The sequence below is a fragment of the Alexandromys fortis genome, unplaced genomic scaffold (assembly GCF_014885135.2).
Source record: "Alexandromys fortis isolate MF-2015 unplaced genomic scaffold, M_Fortis_MF-2015_v1.1 scaffold_19, whole genome shotgun sequence".
NCBI lineage: Eukaryota > Metazoa > Chordata > Mammalia > Rodentia > Cricetidae > Alexandromys > Alexandromys fortis.
Genome location: NW_026067890.1, coordinates 15,798,611 through 15,821,261, shown reverse-complemented (window position 1 = coordinate 15,821,261; position 22,651 = coordinate 15,798,611). Strand labels below are relative to the sequence as shown.

The window sequence follows — 22,651 nt, the reverse complement described above, 5'->3', positions numbered from 1 at the left end:
GGTGAAGATCTTCTCCCAGTCAGTGGGTTGCCTTTTTGTCTTAGTGACAGTGTCCTTTGCTTTGCAGAAGCTTCTCAGTTTCAGTAGGTCCCATTTATTCAATGTTGCCCTTAATGTCTGTGCTGCTGGGGTTATACATAGGAAGCGATCGCCTGTGCCCATCTGTTGTAGGGTACTTTTGGGACTGCTTTTTTGAGGCAGACTGGTTCTCTCTCAGTAGCTGTAACTGCCTATAAGTTTTCATCTAGTGATAGTGTCATGTAGTATTTCCCTAATCTGAAGTTGGCATAATAATTTCATGGGAGCAGTTTCTTTGCCATATATTGAAGACACTATCTTGAAGAAAACATACTAGCCCCCTGGATGTTTTAATCTGTACTTTCTTTAATGCTCCCTGAACCTTAGGCCTTGTGTTATATTTGTATCAGCTGGGCTTGGCACATAATGTACTCTTTCTTACTCTTTGCATTTTGACCATTTGTGGATTTTTGCAGTAATTTTCATTGCTGCAAACAGAAGCATTTTTGGTTGGGGTGAGGCTACCCTTATCTGTGAGTTTAAGGTTAAGTATTTAGAATTGAGTTAGGCAGTAGTGTGTTCTCCTTAGGGTCCATGACGTCAACAGACATAGGTAGTTGGCTATGTTTACAGTACTAGGCATGAATTCTTCCCTCCAGTAAGCAGGTCTTAAGTCCAACTAGATAGCTATTGGTTAACCATAGGATGAAGACTCCACTATCGCACGTTTGTGGATATCATCCATGCTTGTCATTTTTGTGGTTCATAGCCTTTACTGCTCAGAAGAACTATTGATTGCTTTTCTCCCTTGGTAGCTTGCATGGTACCTATAGATACTGTTAAAGCTTTCAGGTCATTTTAGTCCAGTTCATCCAAATCCTGTCTCTGACATATGTGGTGTCTTTAACAATTGGGTCTTGCCATTAAGTTCTGGGATGTAGCCAAGGCCAATGGCAATAGCCTTTATTGTTCTGGAAGATTTCAGTCTTTAAATTTAAGATGATGATTTAAAGTTAAATTTAAATAAATAGATTTAAAGAAATAGAATTTAAATAAGTCATTAAATTATATTTAAAGATTAAAAATATAGAAAAATTAATACCTCAATTTACTTTTCTGTTGTTGGGGAGGCTGCTTATTCATTTCCTGGCTACCTAGACTCCCAAAGTAATCACTCTGAAACTATATTATTTGAATCACTGTTTGGCCAATAACTTAAAAGCGTATTTCTGGCTAACTTTTATATCTTAACCCATTGCTATTATTTTATCTTTTACCACAAGTCTCATGACTACAGGTAAGATTTTGGCTGGCCTCTCTCTTCTTTCTCCTCTGGCAGCTCCATGGCTTCTCACTGACTCTGCCTTCTTTCTCCCAGCATTCAGTTAGTCGCCCACCCCTGTCTCTACTCTGCCCTATCACAGGCCAAGCCAGCTTCTTTATTCATTAACCAATAAAAGCAACACATATGGAGAAGGACCTCCCACACCATTTCCCCTTTTCTGTTTAAATAAAAAGGAAAGTATTAACTTTAACAAAGTAAAAGTACATATAAAAACAGTTATCTGGCAAGAATTATAGTTACAATATTTATATCTACTTTATCTCTTACATAAGTAAGGAAAACTGTAACTGACCGTCTATTCTTCAACTCCATCAAAGACCCCAGAAGGACATAATATTACCTAAGTAAACAGGAAGTACATTGTAAGCAACATCCAAACTCTAGAATTGACAGAGATATGTCACTGCATGGACAATCACCCAAAGTTTTTCTGTACCATTGGGGCATCTATCTTCGGCCTACAGGCCCATAGTATCCAGCAGACTTTTCCATGAAGCAAGAAATTTCAAAGACAGTTCCACCTATATTGGCAGTTTGTCCGTCACTTTCTGTGTCCTGCAGAATGTCTGACAGACATTTTCATGAATCAGAATCCGTGAAGGACTGTCACCTTCTTTAGACAACTTCAGCAGTCATTTTTCTTGGGTCCTGCATGTCCAGTTCATATAGCATAACATCAAGCAGTCCAGGAAAGAGCAGTTTCTTGCCCAAATGCCTAACAAACTCCATGAGGAACCTCTTTGATGCCTATCATCCTGTTGAAGTAGATTGGTGTTGCCAGGAGCAGATGTGTTTCATTGTCATGAAAAGCCCTAAGTTGTTAAAATATTTTAAATGCCATATTCTGAAGGTCTTTGAAATACTTGAAGAATACCTATCTAACTGAAATATGTCTCTATTTATCTAGAAAACCTAACTAACATGACTACAAACTTGACTATTATATATGGTTATCTATTAATTTATATTTCTTAATTATACATTACATTTTTAAATGGGATGCACAAATAAAATACCTTAATCAAGAGCAGAAATACACACACACACACACACACACACACACACACACACACACATATATATATAATAAGATCGATCTTAAATTTGTATCATACCAATGCAAATCTCTATAGCATATCCCCCTTTAAATATACACAAACATTTATAAACAATCATTTAGGGAATGTGGGCATAGTTCTTTCCAAAACGCTTCCTGTTTTTGTTGAGTGAAATAATTTGGGGGGACACTTATGGCGACCTTTTATGGGTTCTTGGTCTATCAAACCACATTAGTCTGGAAGGATTCCACAGGTTGTCATCCTCTGTGGAAACAAAAGCAGAACCTCTTTTCCAAAGTAGCAAATCCTTAGACCCAAAATCTGGAATTAAGATACCTCTAAAATATATATGTTGGTTTAGCTTAGCAGTCCATACAATGAAATGACTCTCTGTACTTAGCTCCTTCACAAATAATTTAAAGAAAATACTATAGTTTATATAATCCAGACTCTCTGTGTATAATCCCTCTTTACATGGCTTATTTTTCTTATTCTATTACTTTTTCTACAAGTTTACTGTCTCTTTAAAGACTTTGTTTTTTTTAATGATTTACTTCTTTTTATTACTCTCTGTACTCTTTTTCTTTTCTCTCCCAAGCCTACATACATTTATCCAACACTGCGATTCATTTAGAGGTTTTTTTTTTAAAATCTGAATCTGTCTTTATTTTGTATCTGTAATTATTTTCCTACCAGAAGCATCCTTTTTTTTTAATGCTAAGTGGGTGTGGCTGGGGCCAGTATAGCCCTGCCTGCTTGCTCCACCCAGTCCAACATGGCAGAGGCATGTTCACTGCCTCTGCAAGCTGTGCACACCATCCTAGTTCCAAGTATGCAGAGGGTCCATGTTGAGCCAGTAAGCAGATTGGAACACGTTGCTTACATACCCATTTAAATGCTCGGCCTCCTGAAAGAGACAGAGTTTGTGCTGGCAGTACGACTCAGGAAGTTGCTGTTCAGAAACTGCGCTTTTTTATTTGTTTGTTTGTTTGTTTGTTTTGCTATCACCTAATCAGGAAGACCTCTCTTAAATAAACCACAAGCAAATGAAGCAAAAAAACTCTGTTAAACTCTGCTTTTTGAACTTCCTACACCATTTTCTAAAGTGTGTATACTTGAGGAAGTTACATTTTGTTGTGTACAAGTAGTATCTCAATATAGTTGTAGTTTTTCAAAAGACCCTAAAGCAGGAATAAGATTGGAAATGAGTAATAGCAAAATCAGAGTAAAGGTAATAGAAATGAGATAGGTGATTCAGAGAGATGTGTTGTTTATTCTTCTAGAAACTAGTACTTGATTTCTAGATCTATAGTTATATCTGTATCCCTAGTAAAATTAGTATTCTCTTTTTCTTTTGGGACCCAAATTCAATTTAGTTTTCATAATGGAAAGTAATCTCATGAATAACTGTTACTAGATAGTTAAAGGTGAATTATCATTAATTTTTATTGTATTTTACTTGTTATGTTTTATTTTTTCTTGAGACAGGTGAGGGTTCTTAATGTTGACTACTCTGGCCTCACTTGTGGGCTGAAGCTATTCTATCTCAGACTTTTTAGTGCTGAGACTTAGAGATGAGTACCACCATGCCTGGTGCTGTGTTTTCTTTTATAGGCTCCCTAGAGATGATATCTGAACTGTGGTCATCTGTGTTGTAGGATTTGGTACATTTTGTGACTGGAATATTATAAATCTGTATATGTGTCATGTCACTGTCTATAGAGCAAATAATACATTTACAATGTTTGGTTGGTTATTGATTGGTTTGAGATGGGTCTTATGTAACCCAGGCTAGCCTTCATTTCCTGATCCAAGTGCTGGGATTAAAGCAGTGTTTCACCATGCCTAGCTATAGATACATGATTTCTAATATAGGAAAGAACCCTAAAAGACAATTTAATGAATAAAAAATACAGTTTGTCTCTAAAATTTTAGAATCTATTAGAGATACTACCATCAGATAAACTGATAAGGTGACATTCTGGGTTGTGAATTTTGTTGAGTTTTTAAGTAGCTTACAGTTTAAATAAGTGTTTTTTCATGTCATTGATGAGCTATGGAATGTCAGGTTTCTTTTTATCTCTATAAATTTATTTTGTTTTCAAGTGACTTTATTATACCATATATGTATATGATTTATTTATTTATGTGTATGGTGTTTTATATATATGTGTGTATTTGTATGTGCACCACATACTTATTTGGTACCAGAGGAATTCAGAGACATTGGCTTTCCTATAAGTAGTGTTAAGGATAGCTATGAGCCACCATGTGGGTGTTTGGAACCAAATCCAGGTTTTCTGCAAGAGTAACTAATGCTTTTAACTGTTTCTCTATTCCTGACCTAGTATATTTGTTGACTTACTACTTTTACATGTTTTCAGCATTACTTTTTTTATTACTTCAAATAAAAAATAATAGCAATATGCTGATTTCAAAATAATATTTTGAACAGACATTTTTTATAACATTTTCTATTTTCTTATGGAACTAAATATTTTGGTCCACATACGATTAATTTTAATTTTAATTTTAATTATCTTTGTCAGTGCATGAAATAGAAATTATTCCTTTGAAAACAGATTTTATTAAGCTTCCTTCCCTTTTTAGGAAAAAGGCATTGAGGCGATGTTTTCTCCACACCCTTGTCCTTCTTGGACCCTTGACTGGAACAGCCTTCCTGCTGCTGTCAGCCCAAAGGAAGGTGAGCTTTGGTTTGCTTAATGGTGAAGGTTTTATGTTCAGTATGGATACTCATTTCAGAGCCATCTTACAATACTCAAATTGTCTCTTCAGTTGTATTTAACTATCCAGTGGGTTTTCGTTTTCTTTTTATTTTTAGAATTTTATATCACACAGATTTAATGTTTTCCACATTTTCCTACATTGACTTCATTAATTCTTTTTTTTCCTTTGATGACACATTTTAAAACTCATTGTATTATATTTTAGAATGTACAAATGACATAAATAGCTACAATTTCATTTATCACACTTAATCAAAATTAAGAAAAATGATTCATCATCTAGTAATTTTTAATCATTTCCTCAATTGTTTAAAAATCTTGTTTTAAATAAATATCTCTTTCATGCTTGGTGTTTTATCTAAAGAATTATTTATTTTATTGTCCTAAATTATATTTGGTTTCTTTTAAATAAATCTTTCCATAGTCCTATTTCAGTTTCCTGATTTTATAATTTTTACATTGGATACTTACTGATATAGTTAATATTAATGGGGTTCTAATTCTGCTATTATTTCTTCTGGTGCATGTACTCTTGGTTACTTAATTCCCTGTGGTTTTGTAATGTTAGTGTGTGAATTCAGTTTGGTGTCACCTTAATCTGTGGTTCTCAACAGTTTGTGGTTAAGGGTAAATCTCATAGAGGTAATATTTCCTCATTTCACACATCTCCAAATGTAGAACTTAAGACTATAACAGTTAGCCTTTTAGCTTCCAGTTCTGTCTGTCTGTCCGTCCTTGTTTGGAGCTGAGATCATCCTTCTTTGTTGCTGGATGGTACTATTGTACATGTTTTCTCGGGGTTACAGCTTCCAGCGCTTTGCTTTTGGTAGTCATGGTTGCCCCAGCTCTGTAGAGACGGTCGAGGACAAGCTTCTCTTCGTCATCCTGCTATTCCAGTGCAGGTCCCTAATTGGTAGAAATATCCTCGGGGCAGCCTTGGTGCCAATTACACCGATTTTCAGCCCTTTGCCCTTTTAAAAGACTGGATTTTCCGTGCTTTCCAACACTCCAAAAAGCATGTAAAGGGAGCTTGTTAATCTTTAAATACCTTCTAAAGTGCTTTAACAGTAAAAAAAATTTAGCATAGAGCAGAGATTTATTTCTTCAATTATTCTCTTGTTCTTTAGTTTTATTTTTGCTACAAGTAAATTTAAGAGAATATTTTATTAGTTCTTTTTTAATCTGTTCAGTGTTTTGTTCATATTCATCCCCCATCCTCCAACTATTCCCAGGTCCCCTCCTCCATGTCCTACTCATTCTACGGTGTATTTTTTTTTAAACCTGTCAAAAGTATTTTGTGCTTCTCAGATATAGTCAGAAATGTGAGCTTCCATGGAGCATGGTCTACTTCACAGGGGCCACACTTACATCTCAGCAGCCAACAGTTACCAATAGTAGGCATGAGACGTCGTGACCAGCTCCCCTCTCCATGCTAAGATCTGGTCTTTCTTGGGCTTGCACAGTTATTGCACATCCCATCACAACTGTTGTGAGTTCATATGTGTAGCTGCTCTGCTCTGTCCAGAGACACTGTTTTGATGCAATTATGTTCTGGCTCTGGCTCTTCCACCCTTTGCACCCCTCTCTGCAATGATCTCAGTCTTGAGAGAAGGAGTTGAGGTATTTGTGTTCCATGGGCTGACCATTCAGCATTCTCTTGTTCTCTGTACTTTGGCCAGTTTGGGTCACAGTGACCCACATGTAGCTAGAAGGGATGGCTGTACTGTTGTAAAGGGTCAAAAGGGAGTATTGGAATAAGAAGAGTTAAACTGGAGTGGAGGAGGGGAGAGCAGAGTGGAGGAGGAAATCCTGGGAGGGATAAATAACACTAAAATCCTTTGGGAAAAGACACTAGAAAGCAACCACTGTAAAAGCTTCTTAAAATATGTGTATAACATACATAAAAAGAGTTACAATGGAGTAGTCCTATGATGGGGCCGCACTGCCCCTACTGGATACCACAGATACCATCTGCAAACAGATGGTTTGGTGGTTAAGAGCTCTTACTGCTCTTACAGAGGACTTAGGTTTGGAACCCAGCACACATATGGTATCTCACCACCATGCAAGGATCTAATGCTTCTTCTGGTCCTGTGTACACCAGGTAACCTGTGGTGCACATACATACATGCAGGCAAAACACAAAATAAAATAAATCTGGAAATTTTAAAAGAAAAGACAAGAAAAAGCCAGAGTCAGGAGTATGTAGTCCTTTTGTAGTTGTTGGCCAGTGAGATTCCATAGACCCAAAAGCTCATATCCTAATGATAGTGCTATTGGTTACCCTCCAGAACTTGACAGTCTGACCCTGTTGTTGAAGACAACTCGTATTTAAGTGATAGAACATGGAGAAATCAAGCTAGTACTGACCTGAAACCTTAGCCCTTCTTGTATCTCTTTGTTTCATCTGGTTTTTATATATATTATGAAAAATAGGAAGAGATAATAGCAAATCACCATGGTTTATTCATATATATTGGCTTTTACTTAAAGAGTTTTCAGTCATGGATAAACCAAGGCAGAATTGTCTGGCATTTTAGATTTGGTGTTTCTTACTATATTCATTTAATTATATATAAATAATTTGACACCTTTTGTAAGAACCATTTTTTTAATTTTTACTAACAAAGGGAGTGTTTGTCCTCATGCTAGAGTCAGTTCTGTCTCTTCAGTCTGACACTCTTAGCCTATTTCTCTTCTTAGATCTTGTATAGTCACCTTTCAGTTGCACTGTTAAATCTATAGTAATTATCTCTGTCCTCAATTTTTTTCTACCAGTTTAAGTAGCATAATTCCCACTATTCTTTCCTATTCAATTATACTCATCATTTAAGAATCAGTTCAAATGCCACTTTGTTTATTTAAGCCATGTTGCATATTGCCACCTTCCTGGAGTCAAAGCCTAGTTGGTTACCCACCTGTATAGGTGACCTGTGGCCAGGTCCTTCCCTTCTAGTCTATTTGATAGGCAAATGTTCTTGCCTCAGGCCATATGAAACTCTTCCTTGTGACTAAATTCCTCCTTTTCATACCAAAATATTTTAGGTCCATCTGTATATATATTAGTTATAGATGACTGACATATTTAATTAGAAAAAAAAAGACTCAGTCTGTTTTTGTTTTCTTTTCTTATTTTGTTTGGATTAGGTGGGGGAAGGATCTTTTGAATTTGGTTTTGATTGGAGCGTACACGGGCAGATTCAAGAAGATGTGGAGATAAGTGAGATCAGAATGCATAAAGTGAAATCCACAAAGAATCAGTAAAAAAAATCATAATACATCCATTTATAGTAGAGAAAAATTACACTTTTATCTACCTACCCTTTGACCACACACCACATTTAACACACATTTAAAACTGAAGAGAAGGAAATCTGGTTTCATGATTTATAAACAGAAAAAAAGAGATATAAAATGATATATGACCCATTTCTTTAATCCCAGCACTCAAGAGGCAGAGGCAAATGGATCTCTGTGAATTCCAAACAAGCCTAAGCTATAACGAAATTCTAAGCCAGCCAGGGTTACATAGTGAGACCTTGTCTGAAAAATAAAATAAAATAATATGAAGTTAAGTAAAATAAAATGAACCATATACTATGAGGTTTTAAGATTTTAAGCCACATAGGGTGCTGGAGAAACAGAACAATTCACAGCTGATTGAAAATTGAGTTAAGACAGAAATTAAGAAAGATATTAAATTATTTTTAGAATTGAATGAAAATTAAAACACACATACTCAAACTAAGGGGACACAATGAATATAGATCCATTTCTATTACCCTGTACAAAACTCAAATACAAATGGATTAAGGACCTCAACATTAAACCAGACACCTGAATCTGGTAAAAAGAATGTGGGGAACAGGCTTGAACTCATCGGCATAGGAAAATACTAAAATATACCCAATTAAAAATAAAAATTACCCAATTAAAAAGTGGAGTATAGATATAAATAGGGAGTTCTCAAGAGAAGAAACACAAATGGCTAAAATCACTTTTAAAGAGTTCACTGCCATCCAGAGACCTTCCTGGGACATCAAAGCATCTGTCTGTCTTTCCATGTAACAGTAGCATTCACGTTCTCTTAGGGCTGGGATATGTGTGCACATCAAGAAAGTGGCTTTTAGGAATTTTTTTCCCTTTTATTAGTTTTCCCATCATCACAGATAATTGGATACCACAGTTAATGGGCTTTGATGCTTTATAATGAAGCAGCTTTTGCTGAAATTTTGTAAATATTTAAATTATTAATGGGTAAATTTTTTGTTTTAAGTAGTGTTCAAGTTACTGTATGGCATCATAAGAAATGGAAAAAACCTTTTTCTTTGAACCAAAGATACTTGTAATAAAGTGCTCATTTGCAGCCATCAGCGTCACTCTTGTTGAAGACAAAAGAGCTGGCTGTAGAAAATGCTGGCAAATGTATATACCAACTATATACACTTTCCCAGAAAGCTCTGAAAGACAGCTTCTGTTTCTAGTTAACACTAATTCTATTTTACACATTCAGAAAGAAGTATTTTCTCACATAATTTAACTCATATTCCTTTACATATTTTTAAACATTTCACAGGAAATAACATCATTTTTAAACTTAAAACCTCTTAATATGGCTGAATGTGCGAGAATTATTTTTTGTACCTAAGTGGTAATAATTATATTTGGGGATGATGCCATTAATAATGAGTGTCCTTACTTTTCTGCTTACTAAACTAATGAGCATTTTCAGCTAAATTGGCATGTTCTTTGCTATTCCAGACTGTTATAATAAAATTAGCTCAACTACAATGAACTATTCTCTTCTGTGCTTTAAACTACTTCCTCTCAGTGCCCAAACTCATTCATTATTTTATTTAATTAGGCCAGCTCCTACTGCAAAGAATCCTGAAGCATGGAGACTTCCTCAGGAGCTGTGCAAGCACACTCTCTCACAAGCACTGAAGCAGTGTAGTTGTCTAAGATTGATTTGTCAGAAAGAAAGATAGTATCCTTAAGCATGGGGTAAAGACAAAATGTTGTTATAATTAGAAAACTGTATTTAATAGCATACATACACGGTACTAGTAGTGAACCTCATAGTGTACATACACATATATTTTATAGACTTGTTTGTGGATAAATTGTTTTATATAGAAATCTGTACTCACATTTGTAATTTGACCATATTCTTTATTCATAAATATAGAAATTTGTATGTTTTCCATGCCAAAATAAACATGTTATGTATAATCACACAGATTGCACTTCATTTTTAATTCCTAGGACACTTCTTTGTGTTAAAGATAAGTTATTTTCTACTAAGACTTTGCTCTGGCGTATTGCCATGAGAAAATAGTATTTTGTAGCAGTATACACATTTAACAAACTAGATATTAATAGTATTTATTGATCAAAGGTTCCAGGGGGCCACATTTGTATTTTCTCATATTCCCTCCGTCCCTCCCTCCCCCCACACACACACGCATGCGCATGCACAGACACACTCCTCTTTGTGGACTAAATAATACCATCACTTAAAATTTCACAAAGCTCTTAGAGGAGCTCTGACAATGGGCAGAGACCGTAGCTCCTCACTGTCCAAGTGCATTTCATGTCAGAGGACAAAGAAACCTCTCCAGGAGCTCATGCAATAAGCCTTCAAAGCAGGGAGTAGGTTGAATTGGAGACAGCTGGCAGGGAAAATGGGCATTCAGAGCCAAGGCAGACGTTAGGCATCACCTGCAATGAGAAAGTCGAAGCTGTTGGAGAGGTTAAGTAACTAGAACGCATTATGTGCCACACAAAAAGACACATGCCTGTCTAATCAGCTGAACTAAGTAAGACTTGAGGTCTCCACATACTGTGTGTCATAATAGTCATCACTTAGAGCGTTCATGAAGATCTCTGCCTGTGAAGCCACATGCAGTTAGTGCAGTGCTAACTGCATCACCACGGCCCCAATAAAACTGAGTAACTTAGGGAAAGGAAATCTAGTGACAGTATTTTAGAAGAATAGTTCATAAGTTACTTAAATCCATACAGAACTTCCCCTGAAAGCTACTTTTAGCGATCATACCTGCTCTAGACAGTGGTGCTTAAAAACACCAAAGGTGTGAGGAAGAAGGTTCAGGGGATAGGTTGTGATAACCCTCCAATTACTGATTCTTTGTTTAAACCATTTAAATTTGAAATAAATTGATTAAAATCACATAAAATGAATATATTAAGAATTTCACATTTCCTAGACAAATTTAGATTTTTTTTTGTTCCTGGAATATGGTTACTTCAAATTATAGTGATATTTTATTTATGTTTTATAAATAAAGCTTTCCTGAAGACCAGAAGGTAAAACTAAGCCACTAGAGGCCAGGCAGTGGTGTCACACACCTTTAATCCTATGTTGGGAGGCAGAAGCAAAGATCTGTGTGAGCTCCAGGCCACCCTGGGCTGCACTAAATCAGCCAGAAACCAATCCAGGTGGTGGTGGCTCACACCTTTAATCCCAGCACTAGAGAGGAATGTAAGCCGAGATGAGACAGGAACTTGCTGCCTTTTAGTCTGAGGATTTCTTAGAGGAAAGAGCTCTCTAGTGGCTTGGCTGCTTTGCTTTTCTGATCTTTAGGTTCAACCCCAATATCTCTCTTTGGGTTTTTATTATCTGTGCTACATCAAATAATTTAATCTATTTCCAGCATTGTTTCTACTATTATGTGACTGCTAGCAGATCATATTTATCAAACTACTTCCCATTTGTTGACTGTACCTATGTTATAACTATGGTAAGGTCTCTTTCTTCTTGTGTCTTACTTCTTGTGTCTTCTTGTGTCTTCTCTGTCTGTGTGGTATGTCACCCCTATTAAATCTGTGGGAATCTGAGCATTCTAGTCCTAGCATGGCTTTTTACTTGGGCATTGGCAACTCAAGAGCTAGGGACTGGGAAGACAGTGCCCTAGAAATTGTGAGTAAGACCGCAATACATTTCTTTGCCTTGTTGTCAGGCTGCAAGTGTCTGCATCTCCATTCCCTGAGGCCAGATTCCAAGTGTTTTCCCAAGGGACTCTGTCATATGGAAAACAGTCAGTCTTCCCCTGAATAATTTCTGTCACCTAATAAATGATTCATGAAGCTGTCAGCTCAGTGGTGGGCACCTGACTAAGGGGACATATGAGTGACAGATTGAAATAGTAAGTTTACCTGAAATCTTAGTTGAATGTATTCTTAAACTGAAAGATTATCCTTAATGCTTTTTAAGAATATTAGCATTCTTAATACCATGGCAAACCACAGTTTATTCAGAGTTAACTCCTTGTTTTGAGTCAGTTAGCATCTAGTTGAGAGGGTTACACACTGAAACACAGGAATAATGAGTCCTGGGTGGGTATGTCCCAGTGAATATAGTTCTACAGCTGAGATGCTTACTTACATGTCTCCCCTATTACTTCAAAGAAAACAGAAGCAGGTGTTAACATTTTCCCAAATAATGGTTTGGTCATGTTTGAAGACCATGTTTATTGTAGCATAAAATTGACATTTCCAGCTCTGGGTTGCCATTTACAGATATCACAGTGTCTTAGATAGTGAATTTTATTTTTATTTTGGTTTGACTTGGTTGATTTTGCTGTTGTTGTTTTGTTGGTTGATTTTTTGATTGGTTGGCTGATTAAGACAGGGTCTCCTGTATTACAGACTGGCCTCGAGCTTCTTACATAGCCTTGGATTTATAATCTTCCTATTTCAGGTTCCCTAGTGTGAGGGTACCATTGCCCACATTGGCATAGTGTTTAATGTATATATTAAGACATCCTCAATAAACTCTGTTTAATAAAGACTTATGGCAACTCCCATGAGGAATGATTGATTCCAATTGTGGGGTGGAAGAAGACTACTCTTATTGGCATCTGAATCTTCACATCGGAAACATAATTTTAACAGTTAACATGGGAAAGGGACACATTTGAAGCTAGAAAAAGCATGGAATTTCAGGAAGTTCTGGAGCTGTGTTTTACATGACCAGTAGAACCTAATTCATGCCTAGTTTGTGGCATAAATGCATCTTAAGTTAGGTATACTAAAACTGAAAATAATGGTTTTAGATTTTAAAATGTTTATATAAATTATATTTTAAATTATAAAACCTCAAGTTCTAAGTATATATATATCCTTAAATATTAGTTTACACTCAAATATTACTTTACAATGAACTGAAGGGTTTCTGGCAACATTTTTGTAATATTATTCCAATTTGAAAGTAACAGGAAAACATTCAAAGTATTTAAGCTATGTATTCTGTTTGCTTGAAAAACTGAAATTTTTACCTTTTTGCTGTAATGTCATAGTTCTGTATTCATATACATAAACTGAAGAGAAATATTTAAGTGACAACTTAATTTCTTGATAAGGGAAACTGTGAAGGGGTAAATTCCATGAAGTCAAGGACCCTTTCCTATACTTGAATTGTATGTTTTGTAACACCATAACTAAGTATTCCTGTTACACGCTTTAAAACTGTTTGTTCTTGCAAGAATAGTACAAAAAATTCTAATCTAACTTTTAGTCATGTTTCCCAGTATGAATATTTTGACCATTTCTCATTTTATGTATTGTCCCTGCCTCTACCCTTAAACCGTTTGTGATAGTTTCCGATGAAAAGCTTACATTTCTTTGTGCATACTTTTGAGTGTTTTTCCTAAAATAAGCAGAACTGGGACCTTTACCTAGAATGCACAGGACCCTGGAGCACCTTAAAACAGAAACAAAAGAAAATAGTTAAAACAAACGAACAAACAAGACAATTAAAATACCACCGAGTTTCCATGGGTATAATACTAGTTTCTAAAACACAGGTCCTATTTGGATTTTGCAATTTACCCCATTGATGTCTTTTCATGCAGAGAAAAGGCCCCCTCTTAGTTATTTCAGTTCGTTATCACATTTGGCGCTCTCTCTCTCTCTCTCTCTCTCTCTCTCTCTCTCTCTCACACACACACACACACACACACATACACTCCCTTTCTTTGTCTTCCTTGACCTTAATGACTTGGAAAAATAAGACCAATTGTTTTGTGGGTATCTTTCAACCTTAGTTTGTCTGATATTCACCTGATTGGACGTGGTCGTGCTGTCTGAGCTAGACTAGCCCAGAAGGTTTTCTATGCAGTAGATCATAATAAAAATAATAATTAAAAAACTTAAAAGGTCAGTTTTCTTTGTAGGAGAAATGCTATTGTAATTTTTAGAGCATTGGCAGATTTCTCAGTACTTTAATTTTTGGTTCAGGTTTTTCATTTTTAGCCTTTAGTACTCTAAGTTAAATGAGACAACCAAAGAAGCACATCCTGACCATGAATCCAGAGCCAAATCTGCCTTTGACCAACTGAGCATGAAAGCAACCAATCCCTGAGCATGAAAACTAGTCTGTAGTAGGAAGGCCATTTGTTCATTCCCGGCTTCCCAGACCCCAAATAATCATCCAGAAGTTATATTTATTGTGTATTCCATATTGTTCCCTGCCAACAAACAAGTTAATAATAATAATCAACCGTGCTTAACCAGAGCACACAAAAGGTATTTTGAACATTCCCCATGATAAGGAAGTTTCAAACATTGTATCCATTGGTCACTCATGGCTTATTAGCAGCAAACTGCTAGAGATGATGAAGTGTAAAACTGATGAAATCTGCAGGGAATTTGATCTGAGCTTTCAAGTTGGACAAGAGTGCCGTTGGAATATTCAACTGCTTTGTTCATTGCACATTACCTTCCCCTAAGACTTGTGTTTATGATGCTCTATAACAATCTTCCTTGCTAAGCTAATATGTGCTCCTGTGTCTGGCTAGAAACCTACTAGAATAAAGTATCTACGAAATTTTATTCTATCTTCCACCTTAGCTGATAAGAAATGTGAGCCACATAAAAATGTCTGAACAGAGAAAAAAAGTTTGAAATATTTCCAAGGGTCATCTTGAGGGAACATACTTTTCACTGAGAATAGTTGCCATCAAAGGAGGAAATATACAGTTATCATGTTTTCATTTAAGTGTTAGTTCTGTAGTAATTCCTACAGTTGCCTCAGGTATGGATATGTTCTCAGTTAGCAGGGATTAATTTTTAATATATATTTGATTTATGAAGTTTGCTGATTAATCAAATCTACCATAGCTTGTTTCAGCTAAGACTCTGAAAGTGAAGTATAGGCAAAACTTAGTTTTTAAGTATGCTTGAATTTAAAACCATGTCCTATCCTCTGTAGCTCTCTCAGACAGGTTGCCTGAATTATTTGATCCTTATATTTCTCAAAAAGAAAATCATAATAATTAACAAATCTATTTCACATTAAGATAATATGTAATGTAACTTTGATTCAGCACTTTAGTGCTTTCCTTGATAAATAAAGAATTGAATAAAAATGCTAGTATTGCATAAAGAGGGACGCTAAAAAAAAAATCCCACACTAGCTCAGAATTGAGTATAATAAAGGTTATTTATTTAGGGGTAGACTCAGAGATCACAGTCCTCTGATCAGACGGGGAATCCAACAGCCGAAAGAAAGAGTTACATCGGCATTTATGTTATAAGAGGCCATGCCCAGTTGGGCAGGTAGCTTAAAGGCTATTGGCTGAAGGATTTTCCTACAGCAATTGCAATTTAATTGTACAACCAATGAGGTTACTGACAATATTTCAGTTGGAGAAGAATGCAGAGAAGGCAGGTTGGCATAGCAGTTGGCATAGCATCTTGGTTGGCTTTTCTGTTGCTGTGGTAAGCACCATGACCAGGGCAGCATTTAGAAGCGTTTATTTGGGCTTACAGTTCTAGGGGGTTAGAATCCATACTGGCATGGCAGACAGCAGTCAGGCAGGCATGGTAGCTGGAGCTGGATGCTGAGAGCTCACATCCTGAAAGCACAAAGCAGCAGAGAGAATGGCCCCTGTAGGCTTGAATGTTTGATTCCTATTTAGGAAGGATCAGGAGCTAATTGTTAAAGGAGATGTGGCCTTGTTAGAGGAGGTGTGTCACTGGGGAGTGGGCTTTGGGGGTTCAAAAAGACTGTGCCAGGCCTAGACTCTCCCTCCTTCCTTTCCTCACTCCCCACACCTTATGCTTGTGGATCAGATAGATGTAAACGTTCAACTACTGTTCCACTATCATGCCCAACTTGCTTCCACGCTCTCCAACATGATGTCATGGGCTAACACTCTGAAGCTGTAAGCAAGTCCCCATTGAAATGCTTTCTCTTATAAGCTGTCTTAGTCATGATGTATCTTCATAGCCCTAGAACAGTAAGTAAGACAAAAATGTATATTCTACTGTTAAACTGTAAACTGTCTCTTTTGTATTTTGTGTGGTATAGAGCAGATGTTGATCAAAGCTACTTCCTGGACAAATATAAAATATCCTAAAGTATGGGGAATCACAGTCTGAATTCTTTAAATTCACCTCACTTTTCTGTAAAGGAAACCCAAAGCCTTAATGTCTATGGAACAGGCTAGGAAAATCAACAAGCCATGAGGTACAGAGAAATCTAGACATCAGGATCAGATTATTAGAACCACAGTCCATGAAATCAACTATAGTCAGTAACTAAAAGATAAAAACTAAGTTATATGCCCAACATATCAAGACCTTTAAGCTATAACATCTTAAAGGCTATATGACTTCTCAGTGACTTGTTTTTAGTTCAAAACCATATTATGAAGGTACAAGTGTTATATTAAACATGGTTTCTCTGCCCTGAAAATGAGCCTGGACTGTATGACCTGTTATCCCCTATGGCTCTTCAGTAAAATGCTGTACATTGAAGTAGCAGTTTCTAGACTTGTGGAAAGTTAATGCTGGAAGAAAGCTGAGATGTCACCTCCTTAAGTTGTGCTAGCTATGTTGAAACTTGCAGAGGCAACACAGCTGCTTTTAGTGAACATGAAAAGCTGTGGTTTCTGTGATGTAATACCTGTGACACAGTGGTAGGATCAAATCTGCAGTGTTAATACTTACAGTAACAAAATTGGGATTTGGGGAAATGGGCGTACGTGCATATTTGAAAAGCATAAGAGTATAACTGATGTATGTTGAAATAGAAGCGGCGGGGCTGCGTCCCCGGCACCCGGCCGCCCGCATGGCTAGCTTATGCCCAGAAATAATTACACGGAAACTGTATTCTTTCAAACACTGCCTGGCCCGGATAGTTCCAGTTCCTTATGGCTAGCTCTTACATATTGTTCTAACCCATTTCTAATATTCTGTGTAGCCCACGAGCTGGCTTACCAGGGAGGATCTTAACCTGCGTCTGTCTGGAGCGGGAGAACCATGGCGACTCCTCACACAGCTTCTTTTTCCCAGCATTCTCCTCTGTCTACTCCGCCTACCTAATTTTCTATCCAATAAAATGGGCCAAGGCAGTTTCTTTATTAATAAGAAATCACTCCCACATCATTTCCCCTTTTTCTGTTTAAACAAAAAAGAAAGGCTTTAACTTTAACATAGTAAAATTACATATAACAAAACAGTTATCAAGTAAGAATTACAGTTACAATATTTATATCTATTTTATCTCTTATCATAACTAAGGAAAACTATAACTAACCATTCTTCAACTCCATCAAAGACTCCAGAAGGATATAATATTACCTATCAAACAAGAAATAAGAAAACTCTAGAAATGACAGAGACATCTCGCTGCCTGGACAGTCACCCAAAGTTCCTCTGTACCGTTGGGGCATCCATCTTCGGCCTACAGGCCCATAGTATCCAGCAGACATTCTCATCAAGCAAGAAATTCCAAAGACAGTTCAGTCACTTTTTGCTGTGTCCTGCAGAATGTCTCACAGACTCTTTCATGAAGCAGGAACCCCAAAAGGTCATCTCACCTTTAGGCAAGTTCAGCAGTCCTCTCTCTGCGGGTTCTCTGTGTCCAGTTTATGCAACAGTCCAGGCAAGAGCAGTTTCTTGCCCAAATGGCTATCAAACTCCATAAGGATTCTCTTCGATGCCCATCTTCCTCTTGAAATAGATTGGTGCTGCCAGGAGCAAATGTGTCTCATTGTCATGAAAAACCCTAAGTTATTAAAATATCTTAAATGCCATATTCTGCAGCCTTTGAAAGATATGAAGAATGCCTATCTAACTAAAATATCTCTCTATATATCTAGAAAATCTAACTAACATGACTACAAGCTTAAGTATTAGCGATGATTATCCATTAACAACCTATATTTCCTAATTATACATTACATTTTTAAATGAACTACACAATCACAATACCTTAATCAAGATCAAAAATACATATACATATAACAAAATTGACCATAAAATCCATACCAATGCAAATTATTCATATCTATATCATATCCCCCTTTAAATGTAAAAGAACATTTATAAACAATATTTGGGAACATGGGCGTAGTTTTTTCTCTCCAAACTGCTTCCTGCTGAATAGGGGCGTCGTTAATTAGGTTGTTCATGATATAACCTGTGTGCTAGTTTCATCTCAGTTGGCAATTGAGCGAAGCAATTTTTTGAGGGTGTTCACAGCAACCTTTCAGGAGGGCGTGGTCTATCATACCAAATCGGAATAGATGCAATCCACAGGGTCTCATCCTCTGCAAAAACAAAAGAAGACCCTCTCCAAAGCATCATATCCTTAGACCCAAATTCTGAAATCATAATACCCTCATGAAATCCATTTTGGTTTAGCTTGGCAGCCCATATAATGAAATGTCTCTCTGTACTTAGCTCCTTCACAGTCAAAAATTTTAAAGAAAACACAATGTACATAATCCAGACTCTCTGTGAATTTTCCATTTTTACGTGGCTTATTTTTCTTTATTTCTCTTAATCTATAACTATCTGTACTTCTGTACTCTGTCTCTTTAAAGACTTTACCCTTTTTCTTTTTAAGACATTAACTTTATTCTTTATATTCTTTTTCTTCTCTTTCCCAAGCCTACGTACATTTATCCAACAGTGTCTGAATCTGTTTTATTGTGAATCTGTAATTTTTTTACTATCCAGGAGCATTTCTTAAAATGTTAAGCATTTCTTAAAAACTTAAGTTGCACCATGTACAGGTAATACGGTACTGCCTGTGTCCTGCCCAGTCTAAACCTTAACTGCACGGTTTTAAGGTAATTACGGTAGTTCCTGCCTGAGATCAGCACAGTTCAGCATGGAGCAGCCGCTCCTGCCTCAGAGTCATTTGGTGCTTCTGAGCTGAGCACAGTTCCAGGCACACAGCAGTTCACATTGGAGCCGCAATCAGCAGTTTAATTCTGAGACTGAGTGTGCAGCACAGAAACTCTTTTCATCCAAGTTACAGCCAAATCTGACACGCAGAGCACTGCGCAGTCTGAAAACGCGTCTCTGTATGGCGGCAGGAATCCGCCATGCTCTTCCGCCTGCCTAAGCCTGATTCTGCCTTCTGCCCAGGTGCAGGCGGGGAGCGCTGAGCCATCTGCACGGTCTCAGAGCACTCTCCTCCGATCCCAAGCGGGAACACAAACATCCAGTCCCATAAAAGCCTTGAAATGCTTTAAAGCCAGAGTTCACGCTGGCAGTACAGCCCCAGGAAGCCGCGCTTTAAAATGACGCAGCTTTTTTTCTCTGCTGCTGTTGCTGAATCAGGAATCTCTCTACAGCACGCCACCAACAAAACAGCAAAAATCTGTGTTAAACTCTCTCTCCCTTATTTTTAAGCCTTCTCAGGTTTTTAAGTGGATTTAGCCCATCACGTCTGGGCGCCATCTGTTGAAATAGGAGCGGCGGGGCTGCGTCCCCGGCACCCGGCCGCCCGCATGGCTAGTTTATACCCAGAAATAATTACACGGAAACTGTATTCTTTCAAACACTGCCTGGCCAGGCTAGGTCCAGTTTCTTATTGGCTCTTACATATTGTTCTAACCCATTTCTAATATTCTGTGTAGCCCACGAGCTGGCTTACCAGAGAGGATCTTAACCTGCGTCTGTCTGGAGTGGGAGCATCATGGCGACTCTTCCTCTAACCTTCTTTCCCCCAGAATTTTCTTCTGTATACTCCGCCTACCTAATTTTCTATCCAATAAAATGGGCCAAGGCAGTTTCTTTATTAATAAGAAACTATTCCCACATCAGATGTATTCTATATTTTGCCACATCTGGCCTTTGTAACTGTTATCGAATTTCTAACCCTCCTCTGATTGGCCAGTTCCAATTAGTTGGATTTGAGACATCCCTAACCTAAACAATTTATAAAGGCACATACATGCAGATTTCTGTATTTTTAACAGGAAGTCTCTGTGAGAGTTTCCTGTCTCTGGTCACAGTGTTTTAAAAAAAAAAATCATTATTAATTTTGTTTGATGTGCTACCATGCATTATGATGTTAGACAAAAGGCTTTTTATATCAGGGACACGTGCTAAAATATTTACAGCTGAAGTACTGTGATTATTTGAGATTTTCTTTAAGACTAAAACGACTGATCGAGCATGTGATCAAACCGGACTCTCTGAATGTGGCTGACAATGAGAGCTGACTGAGAAGCCAAGGACAATGGCACTGGGTTTTGATTCTACTGCATGTACTGGCTTTGTGGGGAACATAGTCTGTTTGTATGCTCACCTTCCTAGACCTGGATGGAGGGGGAGGGGGGGAAGGGGAAGGGAAATGGGAGGAGGTAGAAATTTTTAATAAAAAAAAAAGAAAAGAAAAGAAAAAAAGACTAAAACGAAATTTGTTGTAACATTTTTGTATGAACTGAAATTAACTGTATTACAAATAAGTTTGACTTTGATTCTAAATTTAAATTTTTATTTCCATATTTACCTTTCCTACCAACCTACTGTTCTTAACCCATGCATAACTAAGGGGCTGCCCTTCACAGTGGCTAGCTTATGCCTCAGCATTATCCACACCACAGAGTTCGGTTCCTTTGCCTGTCTGCTCCAGCCAAAGTCCAGCCTCTTTTTCCACAAGCCCTCAAGGCTTACTAGGTTTCTGGGTGTTTCTTTCTCTGCATACATCATGTGAGCAGAGCATGGCGCCCACCCTGACAGGGCTCTGCTGTGCTCCTTTGAAGCTGGATTAAGAACTCACTAAGCGGGGTGTGCCCATTAATTATAAGGTTTTAAAACTTGACTCCTGGAAATACATAGCTCAGATATTTTTAGTTTTAATAGGATTAGGTCTATTATGAAAGAATTTGAGAGTATATGTTATATTCCTGGAAAAGTATATTTGTGAGTTAATTTAGTATGAAATGAGATGAGTTGTTTTTCTTCTATGTCAGAAAAATGAAATATGTATTTGCTGATACTGTAGAGATCTTGAGAAATATGAACAAAAGTAGCATCTCATAAAGTATATAAATGCATGTTGATCTGTACAATAATTATTTTTAATTTTAAACTTTTTATTCATTTTACATACCAACTTTAGTTCCTCTTCCCTCCATTCCTCTCCTGCTCCCCCCCCCCATCTCCCATGCTCTCCCTAAAAGGGTAAAGGCAGGACCAAGCCCCTCCTCCCTGTATCAAGGCTGAGCAAGGCATCCCACCATAGGGAACGGGCTCCAAAAGGCCAGCTCATGCACCAGGGATAGATCCTGATCCCACTGCCAGAGGCCCGTCAAACAGACCAAGCTACATAAGTGTCGCCCACAGAGTGCCTAATTCATCTTATGCAGGCTCCCAGCTGTTGGTCTAGAGTCTAATTCCCACAAGCTCAGGTCAGCTGTCTCTGAGTATCTCCCAGTCATGATCTTGATTCTCCTGCCCCCTTGCTCATATAATTCATCTTCCCTCTTTTTGACTGGACTTCTGGAGCTCGGCCTGGTTCTTGGCTGTGGATCTTTGTATCTGCTTCTATTATTTACGGGATAAAGACTCTATAATGACAGGGTATTCACCAATCTGATTTTATTGGAAGACCAGTTCAGGTACCCTCTTCACTATTGCTAGGAGTCTTAGCTGGAGTCATCCTTGTGGATTCCTGGGAATTTCCCTAGCACCAGGTCTCTCCCTAACTTCATAATGAGTCCCTCTATCAAGATATCTCTTTCATTGCTTTCCTACTCTGTCCATTCCCCAACTCTACCATCTCAATCCCTCATGTTCTCATCCCATCCTTTTCCCTCTACTGCACACCCACCACAGTTTACCCAGGAGATCTCATCTATTTCCCCTTCCCAGGGCGATCCATGAGTCCTGCTTAGGGTCCTTCTTGTTACCTACCTTCTCTGGAGCTCTTGATTGTAGTCTGGTTGTCCTTTGCTTTACATCTAATGTCCACTTATGACTGAGTACATACCATGTTTGATTTTCTAGGTCTGGATTACCTTACTCTGGATTTTTTTTCTGGTTCAATCCACTTCTCAGTACCTCAATAATAATTTCTTAGCCATCTTCTTGAGACACCACATTGTAAACAAATCTTGCTGTGTAACATTATAGAAAAGGCAAACGTCAAGACCATGAGAAAATCGGTTGCCTCCTGGTTAATGAGGAAGTAAGAAACAAAGAATTTAGGAGATTTA

The 22,651-nt window shown here is 37.5% G+C and overlaps 1 protein-coding gene across 3 annotated transcripts in view; it reads left to right on the top strand.

The window, feature by feature from the left end:
- Gstcd (glutathione S-transferase C-terminal domain containing) overlaps nt 1-22,651 on the top strand; it is an 80,200-nt gene that overhangs the window by 25,689 nt on the left and 31,860 nt on the right. For all 3 annotated transcript variants that reach the window (XM_050120520.1, XM_050119052.1, XM_050119814.1), the window contains one exon: nt 5,032-5,125. In XM_050120520.1, the coding sequence (XP_049976477.1) occupies nt 5,032-5,125 (94 nt within the window). The remainder of the gene's footprint in view (nt 1-5,031; nt 5,126-22,651) is intronic.